A 14,244-nucleotide genomic window follows, 5' to 3' on the forward strand; every position below is an offset into this window, starting at 1 on the left:
CCCCCACACCACTCGCCCATCATACCTCCATCCGCAACCATCAGACTTCCTGTTCAGCCTCCGGAGCCCTGTGGAAACATCCTGAGGAAACATCTCAGACGCCTCGAGATTAATGGTCGTGGTCAGTTTCCGGACCGTTGATTTATAGGGTCACAAAAGCACCGGTGACAGAGATCGTCCACTCCACCCACGGCAAAGCGAGGGGCGGGGCTTCGGCCTCCAACCCGGCTCCGACCGTGAGTAACTGATGAGGCTGATGATAGCGGTGGACCCCCCCCCCAGATTCTGAAGAATTTCAAATGAACCGAGCAGATTTCCGTGTGAGGGCGGATGAGTCACGAGGAGGAGGTGGAGGAGGAGGAGGAGGAACGTCACCCGGATTGATCTGGAGAACAATATCTCCGCCGATAGTTTAGTTTCTCTTTTGTTTTGTTTTTTTGGCCATTTCTCAGCAAATGTATTACGAACTTCCTGTCTTTCATGACATCACAGTTCCCATTTATTCATGGGGGGGTTGGTGGGGTGTGGAGGCCGGGCTTCTCATCCAAAACTGGCTTAATAATAATTTATCCTTCATTAATCCCTCGTGGGGAAATTCGTTCTCTGCAATTAACCCGTCATGGATGAACCTTTAGCTGCCGTCCATCAGCGCCAGGGGAGCAGTGAGGGGTTCGGTGTCTTGCTCAACAACACTTTGTCACACTTGGAGGAGCTGGGACGCGTTTGACTTGTATTTATTTAATTGGTGTGTGTGTGTGTGTGTGTGTGTGTGTGTGGTGGGTGGGGGGTGTAGAATGTGCACCCCTGTTGGAGGGGAGAAGCTCTCAGGTGTGCTGCAGGTCCTCCACGGATTTAACTATCTGGGTTAAGGTGTGGGGGTAGAGATGGAGCTGAGGGACGTCCGAACACGGGAACAAACTGTTCTACACACACACACACACACACACACACACACACACCTCAGCTCTCCTCTGCTATTGATTCAGCGCGGCAGATTGTCGAGCAGCCTTTGTGCGGTGTGTTTGGTTAGCCTGCACGCCACCGCTGCCGAGGCCTTTGACCTGCTTTGGGTTTGAGGCCACGCAGTTAATACAACACTGGGAGCGGGGAGGACAACCACCCACTGGACCAGACAAGACCATTGACAGAACCAGAAACTGGACTGCACAGAGGACCAGGACCAGAGACAAGACCAGATGGAGAACCAGACCCAGGAATAGAAAATGGAGCAGAACCAGGAGCCTATCTAATGAACCTGCAGCCGGAAATCAGAGCTCCGTCTGCACACCCTGCAGCAGATAAGGGTGTGTTTTTGTGTGTGTGTCTTTGTTATCAGCACCAGAGATTCACCCCCCCCCCCACCCGCAACCCCCGCACCCCGTGGGTTCCTGAAGACTAAAGGGGCAGGAAGATGATAAGTTTTCATGTCCTGGTTTGAATGATAGGAAAAGTTGTCAGGACCAAACAGGTATCCCCCCCCCCCTCCCCCCGTGCTCGCGAGTTGCCATCCTCACGCACGCGGGAATGTAAAGCTGCTCCTTTAAGGCCTCTGTGCGGGGGGTGCGGGGGGGTGGGCGGGGCGCGGCTCTTTATCCGCGCCGTCCCTCTGTCCCGCAGCCTATCACGCACTTCGCCCTCGCCGACGACGCTGAGCTGCTCCGGGAGCGTCGCGTCCTCCCGGCCGACGTGAAGCTCTCCCTCCCGCCGCGAACCGGACCGGAGCCTTCACGACAAACGATTTCATATTTCGTCTACTCTGCCACGGAGGAGTCGTGGCCGTGGGGTCCCGTGGAGCGGCGACGCGGGGGCTACCACGGTGAGTGTAAGGGACCCACGGGGGAAGTCGGTGTCGGTACCGGTACCGGAAGCTCCCTGCGGTGCAGACCGTGATCCGTGGATGGGTGTGTGTGTGTGTGTGTGTGTGTGGGGGGGGCAGGACACAAACAAACACGCCCGTCTTAACCCACGCTCACTCACGCCAGCCGTGGACGAGCAGTTTGTTATTTACTAACGCGATCATAGGACTAAAGGGGACTCGATCGGAGGGTTGCGCATCCCCGTCCGCGGTTGCGCGCCTGAATGCGTGAGGTGGCGTGAGTCACCCCCCCCCTCCCGCCGCCTCCGCCTCCGCGGGGATTTTATCCGTGACTGTCCGGATCCGGTAAGGTGAGGCAATGTGCGTGCGTCCTGCCGCACAGGTAAAGCGGGTATGGTTGCTCGGAAACCGCTGCAGGGGTGCGTGAACGGGGCGTGAACCCGAGGACCCGCGTCCTTCTGGCCAATCAGCGACGAGCTGGACGCTTTTTCTGGGTCTGTTGTTTTCTCACGCCACCGCCGGAGGGGGGGGGGGAGAGTCCACCTGGCGGGGGTCCGGCGGAAGCGACCTGAATTGACAAATTCCTCCGGGGGGGTTCGCGCTCCGCATGACTGCACATCATTGGTCTAATCCCGCCGGCTGTAAACGATCCCGCAGCTAAGTGCCCGGATGTACTGTCTTTGCACCTGTTGCGGAGGAAGCGCGGGGGCCCCAGGGGGTTCATTATCGGGGATCATGTTGCTTCCCGCTCCAGGCCGAACCGAATCGGCGGCGCGGGGAGCGCGGCGGTGGTGGTGGTTGGGGGAGGGCTGCATGCCTGGCCTGGCCGCTGGCCCCGGCGAGGGACCCTGGCTAGTGGCCCCAGCTGTCAGGGGGGGCACGTACATTTGGCCCTGCAGGAGACAAGGAGCCACTTGCGGGGGTGTCGACCGTGCACCGCGGAGGGGTGCACGGTCGACACCGCGCACGGATCTCAGCCTGCAGAGGTCGGGCCCGGGCGGCCCCGAGCAGGGTTGTGACACCCTGAACTGGTTCATCCAGTAGAATCAGATCAGATCCCGCCCGCAGTGAATCTCTGAACCTAGAAATATTAATCCGCCGGCGGGCGTCCTCCCCTGCACAATCTGCCGCGCGCATTGTTGGCGGCGGTCTGACACATACTTGACGTGACACAAACATTCAGGTCATTCGACACGAGGAGTTGTTGCAACATCAGGCGGATCTTTGGTAACAGGAGGAGCCCCTTCCTCCGACGCTCAGGCGGAGGAGGATTGCAGCCGTGGCGCGAAAAGCAGGCCGTCCGGCCGGCCGGGAGGCGGAGAACTTTAGCGAACATCCCGAAGGTGAAGGTCACGGATCCGCCGGGCTGCGTGAAGGTCCAGCGAGTGATCGCACGCCGTCGGGTGTCCTCTCCACGCAGTGTTTTGCCTTCTTTCCTTGCCGTCATCCCTCTTTGGTCCTAACTCTAACAAACTGTGTTGCAGGTCGACCAGAAGAAGAAGGAGAAGAAGAAGAAGAAGAGGAGGAGGAGGAGGAGGGCGTAGGGCCAGCCAAGCGATCAGAGTGTTTCCCAGCTCTGATGCGACCCCGGTGTGCCAGGATTATGTCCACAGTGGGCCTGACTGCCCAGGAGAGCTCTTTTCCCGTAGAACACCCCTTCCTGCGGGGCGGCTGCTGTCACGCCATGGCTGGACCCGGATCCTCCTGGAGCCCCCGCCCAGCGCTGCTCAAGTGAGTGCCCGCCGCTGGCGCCGATTTGGGGTGTTTATTCCCTCAGGGTCGCTCGCTGATGACGATTTGATTTTTCCTCCCCAGCCAGTACTGCAGCATGGATGTGGCGCATGCGGAATACGGCTCGCGGCTCCAGCAGAAGGCGCCGCCCCCTCCCACTTACGAGAGTACGTGCGCCCTTTTTCCGAAGCCTGCGCCATTTGACTGGCGCGCAGGCGTTGATCTAACCGAGCTGCCCGTTTTTCAGAACATAAACACAGCCCCGGCACGCAGAGGTTGCCCCCCAAGAAGTGCCGGCCCACCAACCTGTCCCTGTCCGGCAGCGCCGAGCCCTCCACGCCGAGTCCCGCCGACGACGACCAGGTGGTGCCCTTCTTCCAGAGGCTGTCGGTTCACGAGTGCAGCAGCCCGCCGCAGACCCCGGGCAGGTCCTCCAAGCCGCTGCCCCCGCCCCCTCTGCCCGTGGACGCCTTGTCCGAGGGGTCCATGGACAGCGACCTTGAGTTCTTCAGCAGCTCGGATAGCAGCTGCCTGGTGCCGGAGCCGTGCTCCAAACCCTCCCCGTTTCGGTGCGGAGCCCCCGGCCGGAGGAGCTTCAGGGACCGCGGGCAGATCAACCCCGCTTACAACAACGGGCCCTCGGCACCGCAGGTCCAGCGGCAACAGCACAGGGCGGCGGAGCCGCCGGAGGCGCAGCAACCGGAGCTGCTGCCGGTCTGTCAGCGGCAGCAGGACAGGGCACAGAGGAGGGTCCGCCGCTCGCACTCGGGCCCCGCGGGCTCCTTCAACAAACCCTCGCTGCTGCGCCTCACCTGCCAGAAACGGCACACCCACGGCACGGACAGGCACGAGGTGCCGCCCCCTGTCCCCCCACGGACCGTCAGGACAACGGACCACTGCCACTGGTCAGTCGAGGTCTCGTCCGGGACTTACAGTGACGAGGACAGGCCGCCGAAGCTGCCCCCGAGGGATCACTTGTGCAGGGGGAGCCCGCGGACTCCGAGCCCCAAGAGCCTCCCCACGTACGCCAACGGCGTGATGCCCGCGACCCAAAGCTTCGCGCCGGACCCCAACTACGTCAGCTGTTTACGGAGGCAGAACAGCGAGGGCTCCCCCTGCATCCTGCCCATCATGGAGAACGGCAGGAAGGTCAGCAGCACACATTACCTCCTGGTGTAGAGAGGAAACTGCCCTGGGTGTGGAGAGCCAGACCCTCCCCACCCACCCGCCCGGGGACCCCTGGACACAGCGGACTCCTCGGGCCCCCTCCTCCCCTGGGATCTGGTTTTAAAACGTCTCCGGCCGACAAGCCGTCTCAGGAGCAAATGGAGAGAAACAGTCGATGAAAGGATCTCTCAAACCGCCGCTTGGTTTTACCCCCCGGAATCCTCCCCCTGCCCCCCCAGGGTGACGTGTATCCAGTTACTGGTGAGGGTGGAAGAGGTCTGGCCCCCGGGACACTCATTGAATCTCAAAGTGGGAGATTTAACTATTTTGGATAATGAATTTCTTCACATTCGAAAGATGAATTTTTTTTTTTTTCGGGGGGGGGGGGGGGGTCATGTTACATGGGGGTCTCCGGCCCTCGGTGTTTCACCCTGGGGGAGGGAGGGGGGGGGGGGGGGGGGGTTTCATTGCTGCTTCTGCGTCACACACCGTGGATGAGACACCGCAGAGTCTCAACACCAATGCTAGCTAGAGCTCGGGCTAAGTGAAGGATGCTAACACGGGACGCCCCGACGTCCCCCCTCAAATCTCCCGCCCCATCTGCTTCCGTGAAGTTCAGTCTTACGCCGCCGTGGCGGGAACATACACTGGCGTGTCAGAACTTTCTGTACCCGGCGCTGGTGCAGTACTGGTAGCTAAAACATGTTTCCATTGGAATGTCCAGTGCAGCTTATATCGTCTGTGAACGAGTGAATCGGCGAGGGCCAGTGCGTTTGCGTGCACGTAAAAGGACGTGCTCGCCTTTTTTTTTTTTTTTTTTTTTTTTTTTTGCTTTTAGAAGAAGTAAAAATGGCGGAACTTGCTGGAGCGCCAAAGCCGACCTCAGAGGTGACTCTGCGGCTCTTCACACTGATTGGACGTTGACGAGGAGGAGGAGGAGGAGCTTGTTTTGGCCTGAGCTCTTTCGTCCTTATTCAGAGAAATACTTCATTTCCACGGCAAAAAAATTTAGATCCAGTGGGGGGGGGGGGGGGGGGGCTTTTTTTTTTTTCCAATTATTTTCCAGTTCTATGCACGGCCCGCTCCGGAGGTCTGAGAGGGAAGGGGGTTCGGCCCGGGCCGGTGGCGGCGCAGGTCGTCGGGCGTGGATGCAGGCGGATCACGGACGGTGCAGGGCTCACCTGCGTGACACAGACTTTCCTGTTTTGCACATGCATTCCTGCCTTACATGATTGCAGTGGGTGTGGCCTGAGAGACTTTGGCTGCTGGCGGCCGAAGGAAACGTATGAATGTTGTTGTTGTTGTAGTCCATTTGGAGCGGCGCCGGGATCGGGGGGGTCGCCGATGTAGCACATGTACTGAAGTCAGCCTCGGCGTCCGGTCCGGGGAAAACCGCTAAGGTCAAAATGGTCATTGAAGTCTAACTTTCCCCCTCGCGATCACACAACCTCGCAAACGCAATGTCGGGGTGCGGGAAGAAAATGTTTACATCCTACACTGAGAACTATTTAAGCTGAAGTTGTTCATACGTCTTATCAGTAAAGAAATAAAAAAAAAAAGAGAGAGAGAGAGAGCGAGCGAAAGAGAGAGAGAGAGAAGTGTATCCAAGTATCGTCTTTGGTGCGGTGAAGACGTCTGCTGTGTACAGTATTTAACTATTCCTTTTTGTTATAAGTAGTTGGAAAGCATCTAAAAAAGCAAAATAAAGTGACTTATTTATGATTGTGCTCCTGCCGTTCCTTGACTCTGCTGGATCCTCGGCTGCTCGGCCTGTTTTCCCACCCACACGCCCTCATGCTGTGCCTCTTTGACTGGCCTCCATCCAGAGAGGCCAAGGCCGCTTGACTGACAGCTGCATGGCGCGCCGGCTTCCTGGTTGTGATTCCGCATGTTCGACGGCCAGCGTGGTACCCCGCGGCGGCGGCGACGGCGGTCACGTTTTTCAAAATCGCTCACCACATGCAGGTTGGTGGCAGTGACGTTCAGTCAGTCGAGGCCTGGGAGGCCGGGCCTCACCTGTCATCACGGAAAGAAAAAAATGCAAAATGAAAAAATAAATGGTTATGTTTATTCAGTCATTTGTACTATAAAGTTATTTTCCATGTAGCTTCACCATTTTTAGTTGTTTTTTTTTTAAATCCCTAAAAAAAAATTCACATTTACCGTTCAAATATGAGGAAGAGACGTCACCGCACGTCATTGGTTGGTGCCGTCACGTAAACTGTGTCCTGGAACTTGGAAGTCCTGCAGGAGAGCAGCCAGGCAACGGATGAGTTGGCGACCGTGGCGACCCACGACAAAAGCCGTCCAGTTGCGTGAGATGAGATGCATTCCGCACCTTCTCGAAGCCATAGATGGGTTCGGGGCCTCCAAAACCCCGATCGGCTGCCAGATACGGAAGCCTCAGGTCATGACGATATTACATTTAGCCTTTTACACGCTATTGCCCTGAGTGATCTGGGGATGATTCTCTGAAACCGATTTGAGGAAGGTGAAGGGGGACTGTTATTGATTCTAGATGCTGCCTCACGTCAGGATAATGATATGGGTGACAGATCAGAAGGTCCCGCTCCTCTTCTCACACCAGTGTCACGTCTGTGCCGCAGGTCTGGCGGGAGGAAGCTGCACCGTCAGGAAAGTCTCGCCCGGCTGATTCTACGGTGACTGCAGGTAAGAGCCAGTGAGCAAGGCACCTCTGACTCCTCCTGCACGGGTTCAATTCACAACTCTTGGTTTTCCTGTATGTCTGTGTGTGTGCATGTGTAAAAAACTACGAAAGTGATGCAGAAAAACAAATCTTAGAAAACGTTGATTAGATGTCCCCTTAAGGTTCTGTACCCGAGTAACACATCTGTTGTCCGAATACAGGAAAAAGGGAAGCGTGCCATCCCGCTCTTGCCTGAGGGGGCTTCGGAGTGCAGGTACTGTCAAGGTTTGCATGTTTTGCGCGGTACTACCACAGTACTGCCTAATCACCGCTAGTCAGTAAATGAGCACACGTTTATTGTGATGGGCGCCTGCTTCGACACAATGCTGAGTGTTGACGTTCTCTCCTTGTCTCCACTGGAGGGCTGGTCAATGTTTAACCCGGGCTGAAGTACAGCTGGTTAAAGTTTACCCGGCTCTGGGTGACCATATAGAGAATATCGTTTCCCCCCAGGTGAGGCTGTGTGGGTGTGTGTGTGTGTGTGTGTGCGCTTGGACAAGGCAGATAGCCCCAAGTGGTTTGGTGGTTGGGGGCATGCTGCTTCAAATCACCATCAGATACGAGGGTTTTTTTTATGAATTGAAATGACAAATAATTTCCCATCACAAACACAACAGACTCTCTAGTGCGTCCTGACTTGGGGAATTCTCGCTTAGTGGATTAACAGCACTAGACTGCCATCTAGTGGCCAAAAAGCATTGTGATTCCGTGCCAGTAACCCGGTGTGCACTGGAGAGATGGGAAGTTGGGCTCTTTCGGCTCCCAAACAGCTCTTAATTTAGGATCTTTTGTCACTCTATTGTTTACCTTAACTTCACAGAAATGAATCTTTTTGTGTGTTACAACCTCTTTTTTGTTCAGTGTTTTTTTTTTTTTTTTTTGAGAAGCCTTATAATTGTCTCATTTTATTCTGTTACAAAACCACTCTTAATTTTGTTTGATATTTCAATCACACTTTTATTGCACAAATTAACAAACAAACTGCAAAAAAAAAAAAAATCCGCAGAACAGAGCCCGAACCAAACTCATGCAAACAGAATTAGTGACCTCAGTGCAGATTGGCAGTCAGATGCGTTGGCTGATTCTCTCCGTGAAGATCCGCCCTGTTTTTGAAGAGATTCTCTCATAGGGAACAGATGTTGCCACGGTGCACAATAATCTCCCCTCCATCACCTTCACCCAGCGTGGAGAGACTGTGGCCTTGGCCTGCCAGGCCCATTAGGTCCTCTTCTGGTTGGATGAGGGGCCTCTCTCCCATAACTGCACTGTAGGACTGATGGTTCTGATATGTCTCTGCAGGTCTGTGGTGGAACCTGCTCTCAAAGTTGTTTTCATTTGGCAGGGAAGGCCCTCTGCTTTGTCGTCACCAATATCTTAAACCTGCAGCCAGCTCGCAGTCTTTGCCCCCTCTCTGTTTTCTCGTAATGGTACGATTCTGTATCTTAACAATGTGATTGGCTCCGTGGCCGCCACATTGGCCGATCAAAACAAAGTTCTGCCGTGAGCAGAGCTGAGGATGAGCGCTGCAAGAGCGAAGCAGGGGAAAGAAAAGAACTGGGAGCCGGCTCTTCTGATTCACGACAAAGTATCGGCTGTCGCTCAAAAGTACAAAGATGCTTCTGCAGTTAGCGTGCCAGAAGTACTCTAGTGCTCCAGACATTCTGTTTATAAAATACCCATTACTTTCTTTGGGGAAAAGTTTCATGAACATTTTTGAAATGAAAATATTACTCAGTCCTTTCCCAAATGCCAAGTGAATAGAGGTCAGTTTAACACACACAAATACTCAGTGAGATAAATATAAATGCTCTGCATTGTAATTACAACAACTTTGCTTGTTCACATACAATAAATAACAAACATACTTTTTCTACTCTGAGGTGTCGCCACACCACAATAACAAAATTAATTCCGACAATGTTTTCAAGATAAAGCGCGTAAAGTATATTTTAATTCATTTATGAACAATTTTCCCTCTAAGCTGCGCAATTGCGCACTGCTCGCACACTCTCGGTTTATATATATAAATATATAAATATTTAGAATATATATAGAATAAACAAAATATATATAGAATATGTATAAACCAGATTTATGTATTTAGATTTAGATATATGTAAAAAAAAAATTCTATATCATTTTGCCGTGTAACTCATTGAGTGACAGGTGTCCAGCCAATCATAAGATACGATGCAACGCAGCCAATCACGGCATTGACAGTACTTGCGCACGTGCTCTGCCCATACACAACAATAACAACAGTGTGGCTGCGCTAAGTGACGCTAATGCTAACATGCTAACCGCTTAAAATGGCGAAACGAGCAGTGAATGTGATACGTCCACTCGTCAAACCGAAGGAAAAAAAGAAATGCGGTTCTTTCAAGTTGGAATGGCTGTGGGAGTACGTGCTAACAGAAGAACAAGCGGTGAAACTGGGTGAGATTTTTTTCTTTTTCTTGAAACGTCTGCTCTGCAGCGAAGCTAAAGTAGGAAGCGAGTTTTCTGTTGCAAAAATATGGACTAAATGGAAGCTATGATCCAAGGTGTGATACTGATGTGTGGCCACAGCGCACACATCTAATGTTGCTCACAGAGGTCCAGCGAGGTTGTCTGTATGCCCAGACATATAACAAATTAAAAGGAACATTGGTTATGAATTAGATAAAGACATAGTGGCTGGGGTTTCCAGCTCACAGCGAGAAGGTTCCTGGTTGGACTCTCAAATGGGTTCCTTTCCGTGTGGAGTCTTCATGTTGTCCCTCATGTCTGCGTGGGGTTCCTCCCACAGCCTAACCACATGGAGGAGGTTCATTGGAGACCCTACATTGTCCAGACGTGTGAATGAGAGGGTGAATGGTTGGATGTCTCTACAAGTGGCCCTGTGATGGACCCTGACTGCAGTTCAAGTGGTATGCAGAAGATCAGGAACGAACGAATGAATAGAGCCAGAGACCAGCAGAAGTAGGAGTTATTGTGGGCTTGATCTGAATCCAGTGTGATTGGAGGTAAAATCCTGTGGCGATGAAATTTAAATCTGTGCTTATGAATGAAGATCAGTGCTCAGGCTGGAATCTCGGAGAAGGCGTGGAGCACTCTTACAGAAACACAAAACAGAAGCGTGCCGGAAATCAAACTCCCTTATGATGCTTGAGAAGATGCGAATCCCAAGTTGTGGCTTCCTGAGGAGAAATGAAACCAAAATGATGAATAATGATGACCAGTCCAGGGTGCCCCCTGCCTCCAGCACCCCCTGCAACCCTAAGTGCAAGATAAGCGGTAGAAGGTAGGTGGACGGATGAAAAGAATCTCAGCAAAGAGGATCGACGTACCGGCTTCAGAGAAGTCGAAGAAGTCCTCATCGAAAGCAGAGAGTCTTCTGCCATAGGAGTCGGTCCTTTCCCTAAAATACACACAGTTCACGTAAAAAATCCTGGAGAGACCGGGTTTGTGTGTGAGTGGGTGACTTGGCATTGTTCCCTCAGAACAGAGTCTAAAGGTCACTTGCTTTCCACAATGGGTGTTGAGCTTTTCAGATACGCCTGAAAAACAAACTGGCCGGTGTTGTGCACAATATGGCTCTGCGGCCGACTCCCACCCCCCCCACTCCTCCACCTCGGATGGGACGGATGCCCCCTTGTTTGTCCCTCAAATTGCACTTTCGTTCAGCACACCCAGCACTGCACTTAACTGTTTGCTCAGCTGAATTAGCACGCTTGTAGCTGCACTTGACTGTTTACATTGCAGTCTGCACTTTTTCAACTTGCAGGTTCAATAATGTCCCTATTATGCTTATCTTTTTCTGTTCTGTCTTTTCAAGAAGTACTTTAAACCCTAGGAAATCGTCAGTATTTCCTCATCAGGACTCACCAAATGCCAGAACGCTTTTTTCTGACCAGGACGAAAGTGGTTACGATGATGATGAGCAGCAGCAGCACCACCGCCAGCGATCCGAACAGCGCCCCGTAGAACCCCGGGCCCCGTCGGTAGAATTCGCAACGCGGGCCGTAGAACTCCTCCAGGCTGGATGAGAAGCACCTGTGCCAAAGAGCCACTCGGCGTGAGGAGGTTTTCTTGAGAACAACGACCCGGAGATGAACACACAAGCTGAAGATGTGTCTCACCGACAAATGGCTCCGACCATAATTTGGTTGAGACATTGGCCGTGTCCATTACAGTAATTAAGGTTCCTTTTACATGGTCCGATACACACCCACTGCCCGTCAATGATCTCAGCAGTGTAATTACTGAACTTGCTGCAGTTAATAAAAGGTTTCAGGTCTGTGATATCTGAACGGTGGAAAGAAAAAAGGTTATTATTTTATGAAAAGAGATGTCAAAACATGAATTGTGAAGTTCCATGTGAAGAGGACCCACTGTGGATCCTGGGCGGCTGGGCGTCGACGTCTCTGAGCTGCACGCTCGTGTTTCCGAACGCCTGAGAAATCTGCTGGATGCTGCTGTTTCTGTTTAAGATCCCGCGCAAGGTCGTCTGCAGCTGGGTATTGACAAACTGGATTTCGGTCTCATTGTTCAAGTAGAGGTAGTCGGCAGCGCTCAGTGCGACGACACACCCCGATCTGAGGCGGGAAAATCAGGGTTCCATCAACAAATAACCAAACCATTTGCATACCGACGAAAGGTAACGATTGCATGAGAGCACCTACGTTATGCTTTTGACTTGTACTTTGTTAAAGGCCAAGGGAGACGCTTCTTCACACAGAACCTTGAGCTGCACATAAGAGCATAGGAATTGTTGCTCAGTGAACAATGATTGAGTGGAGAGACAGAGAACAAGCTCACAGTGTGAGTACAGTCTCCATTCTTTAGAAGCAATCCAATGGGCAACATTAGACAAAAAAAATTACCTGCGTTATTAACTTGTTCATGAAGTTCTGAGACAGAGGTGAGCTTAAATTGTGATAGGCGTCGTGAAAGGTGACGTTGATTTTCAGGGTGATATTTACTTCTCGAGAGAGATGTGCTCCAGGATCTGAAAAAAGGAGAACTTTTAATGTTGATATTTGATTTACATTGCTGTGGTACTATTAAGCAGTTGACACTGAGGGGAAAGTGTGTGGATAGATTTCCCAAAAAACCCTCAGGGAGGTTGGAAACAAACTATTCTTTTCTTGGTAAGAATGAAATTGAGTGAGAAATAAGACAAACAAATCCAGATGAAAACTTACCAATTTCAGGAGCAGTATTGTTGATGCCAAATATGCACTCATCACCAAAGGTTGATTCTTGACAAACACAATGACATTTGCCAAGAGTCTCATTGAACTCACACGTTCCTAAGACACAGTTACAGTCCTCGTCCGTACAGTGAAGAGTGGTTAGAGCTGTACTCGCAGTAGTTGTTGGCTTTTTTGTTGTCAACGCTTCATGTGTAGTCTTGAAAGTCGATGGTTCAATTGATGTTGTTTTTGCTGACGTTGTCATTTGAGAAGTTTGCGACGAATGACTGGACAAAGGTGTACTTGAAGAAGTAACCATAGGAAGTTTGGTTGAGGTTCCTAGAGGAGTTGTTGGCTTTGTGTTTGACGATGTTTTGCCACTGGTTTGTTTTTCTGGTGTTGTCGAATGAGGGGTCACTGGAAGGGAGGTACTTGCTGAGGTAACTTGGGAAGTTTCCTGGGTGGTCTTTAGAGTAGATCGTTCTGTTGATGTTGTTTCTCTTGACGTTGGCATTTGGGAAGTAGGCGATGATTGACTGGTCACAGAAGATGTTCGAGGAGAAGTACTGGAAGGGGTCTCCGTTGATGATCCTGCAGAAGATGTTGGGTTTGTGTTTGTCGATGTTGTGCCACTGGTTTGAGTTTCTGATGTCGAATGAGTGGTCAGTTGATGGGTTGTACTTCCTGAGGTAACTTCGGACGTTTCTTGTGTAATGTGCGGAGAAGATTGTTCTGTTGATGTTGTTTCTCTTGACGTTGGCATTTGAGAAGTAGGCGATGATTGACTGGTCACAGAAGATGTACGAGGAGAGGTAATGGAAGGGGTCTCCGTTGAATGTCCGGGAAGAGATGTTGGCTTTGTGTTTGTCGATGTCATGCCACTGGTTTGACGTTCGGTTTGTGTTTCTGATGTTGTCGAATGAGGGGTCACTGGAAGGGAGGTACTTCCTGAGGAAACCTCGGAAGTTTCCTGAGTGGTCTTCTGAGTAGAACGTTCTGTTGATGTTGTTTCTCTTGACGTTGGCATTTGAGAAGTAGGCGATGATTGACTGGTCACAGAAGATGTACGAGGAGAAGTACTAGAAGGGGTTTCTGTTGATGGTCCTGCAGAAGATGTTGGCTTTGTGTTTGTCGATGTTGTGCCACTGGTTTGAGTTTCTGATGTCGAATGAGCAGTGACTGGAAGGGAGGTACTTGCTGAGGTAACTTCGGAAGTTTCCTGGGTGGTCTTTAGAGTAGATCGTTCTGTTGATGTTGTTTCTCTTGACGTTGGCATTTGAGAAGTATGCGATGATTGATTGGTCACAGAAGGTGTACGAGGAGAAGTACGGGAAGGGGTCTCCGTTGATGGTCCTGCAGAAGATGTTGGCTTTGTGTTTGTCGATGTTGTGCCACTGGTTTGAGTTTCTGATGTTGTCGAATGAGGGGTCACTGGAAGGGAGGTACTTGCTGAGGTAACTTGGGAAGTTTCCTGGGTGGTCTTTAGAGTAGATGGCTCTGTTGATGTTGTTTCTCTTGACGTCGGCATTTGAGAAGTATGCAATGATTGACTGGTCAAAGAAGATGTACGAGGAGAGGTAACTGAGGGGGTCTCCGTTGATGGTCCTGCAGAAGATGTTGGCTTTGTGTTTGTCGATGTTGTGCCA

The 14,244-nt window shown here is 51.8% G+C and overlaps 2 protein-coding genes across 3 annotated transcripts; one reads left to right on the forward strand and one right to left on the reverse strand.

Moving 5' to 3' along the window:
- The first annotated feature begins 1,245 nt into the window (after window positions 1-1,245).
- errfi1a (ERBB receptor feedback inhibitor 1a) lies at window positions 1,246-4,741 on the forward strand. Of its 2 annotated transcripts, none has more exons than XM_086149621.1 (4): window positions 1,246-1,304; window positions 3,301-3,547; window positions 3,632-3,714; window positions 3,795-4,741. In XM_086149621.1, the coding sequence occupies exons 1-4, from the start codon at window positions 1,250-1,252 to the stop codon at window positions 4,724-4,726; spliced, it is 1,317 nt and encodes a 438-aa protein (XP_086005747.1). In that variant the 5' UTR covers window positions 1,246-1,249; the 3' UTR covers window positions 4,727-4,741. The 2 variants fall into 2 exon arrangements, with proteins under 2 accessions (XP_086005747.1, XP_086005748.1); XM_086149622.1 differs by lacking the exon at window positions 1,246-1,304 and adding an exon at window positions 1,644-1,816.
- Window positions 4,742-8,276: 3,535 nt separating this feature from the next.
- On the reverse strand, window positions 8,277-12,863 carry LOC147232652 (mucin-3A). Its single transcript, XM_086148936.1, has 8 exons — window positions 12,608-12,863; window positions 12,287-12,411; window positions 12,086-12,150; window positions 11,796-11,998; window positions 11,543-11,708; window positions 11,289-11,456; window positions 10,751-10,821; window positions 8,277-10,600 (listed from the first exon to the last, which is right to left on the reverse strand). Exons 1-8 carry the CDS (start codon window positions 12,861-12,863, stop codon window positions 10,560-10,562), a joined length of 1,095 nt encoding a protein of 364 aa, XP_086005062.1. The 3' UTR covers window positions 8,277-10,559.
- Between the last annotated feature and the right edge of the window lie 1,381 nt (window positions 12,864-14,244).

Source organism: Fistularia commersonii, chromosome 7, assembly GCF_037954325.1.
Source record: "Fistularia commersonii isolate RoL2024-O1a breed Wild chromosome 7, RoL_Fcom_v1.0, whole genome shotgun sequence".
Classification (NCBI taxonomy): domain Eukaryota; kingdom Metazoa; phylum Chordata; class Actinopteri; order Syngnathiformes; family Fistulariidae; genus Fistularia; species Fistularia commersonii.

What these genes read in the sequence shown, in the direction of transcription:
- errfi1a (XM_086149621.1), top strand. Translation starts at nt 1,250, where the DNA reads ATGAACCTGCAGCCGGAAATCAGAGCTCCGTCTGCACACCCTGCAGCA. An exon ending in ACACCCTGCAGCAGATAAGG is followed by an intron (nt 1,305 to 3,300) that starts GTGTGTTTTTGT and finishes ACTGTGTTGCAG; the next exon opens with GTCGACCAGAAGAAGAAGGA. An exon ending in GCCCCCTCCCACTTACGAGA is followed by an intron (nt 3,715 to 3,794) that starts GTACGTGCGCCC and finishes CCCGTTTTTCAG; the next exon opens with AACATAAACACAGCCCCGGC.
- LOC147232652 (XM_086148936.1), bottom strand. Translation starts at nt 12,863, where the DNA reads ATGACAACGTCAGCAAAAACAACATCAATTGAACCATCGACTTTCAAG. An exon ending in CAATACTGCTCCTGAAATTG is followed by an intron (nt 12,412 to 12,607) that starts GTAAGTTTTCAT and finishes TCCTTTTTTCAG; the next exon opens with ATCCTGGAGCACATCTCTCT. An exon ending in ATGGTCGGAGCCATTTGTCG is followed by an intron (nt 11,457 to 11,542) that starts GTGAGACACATC and finishes TCTTTGGCACAG; the next exon opens with GTGCTTCTCATCCAGCCTGG.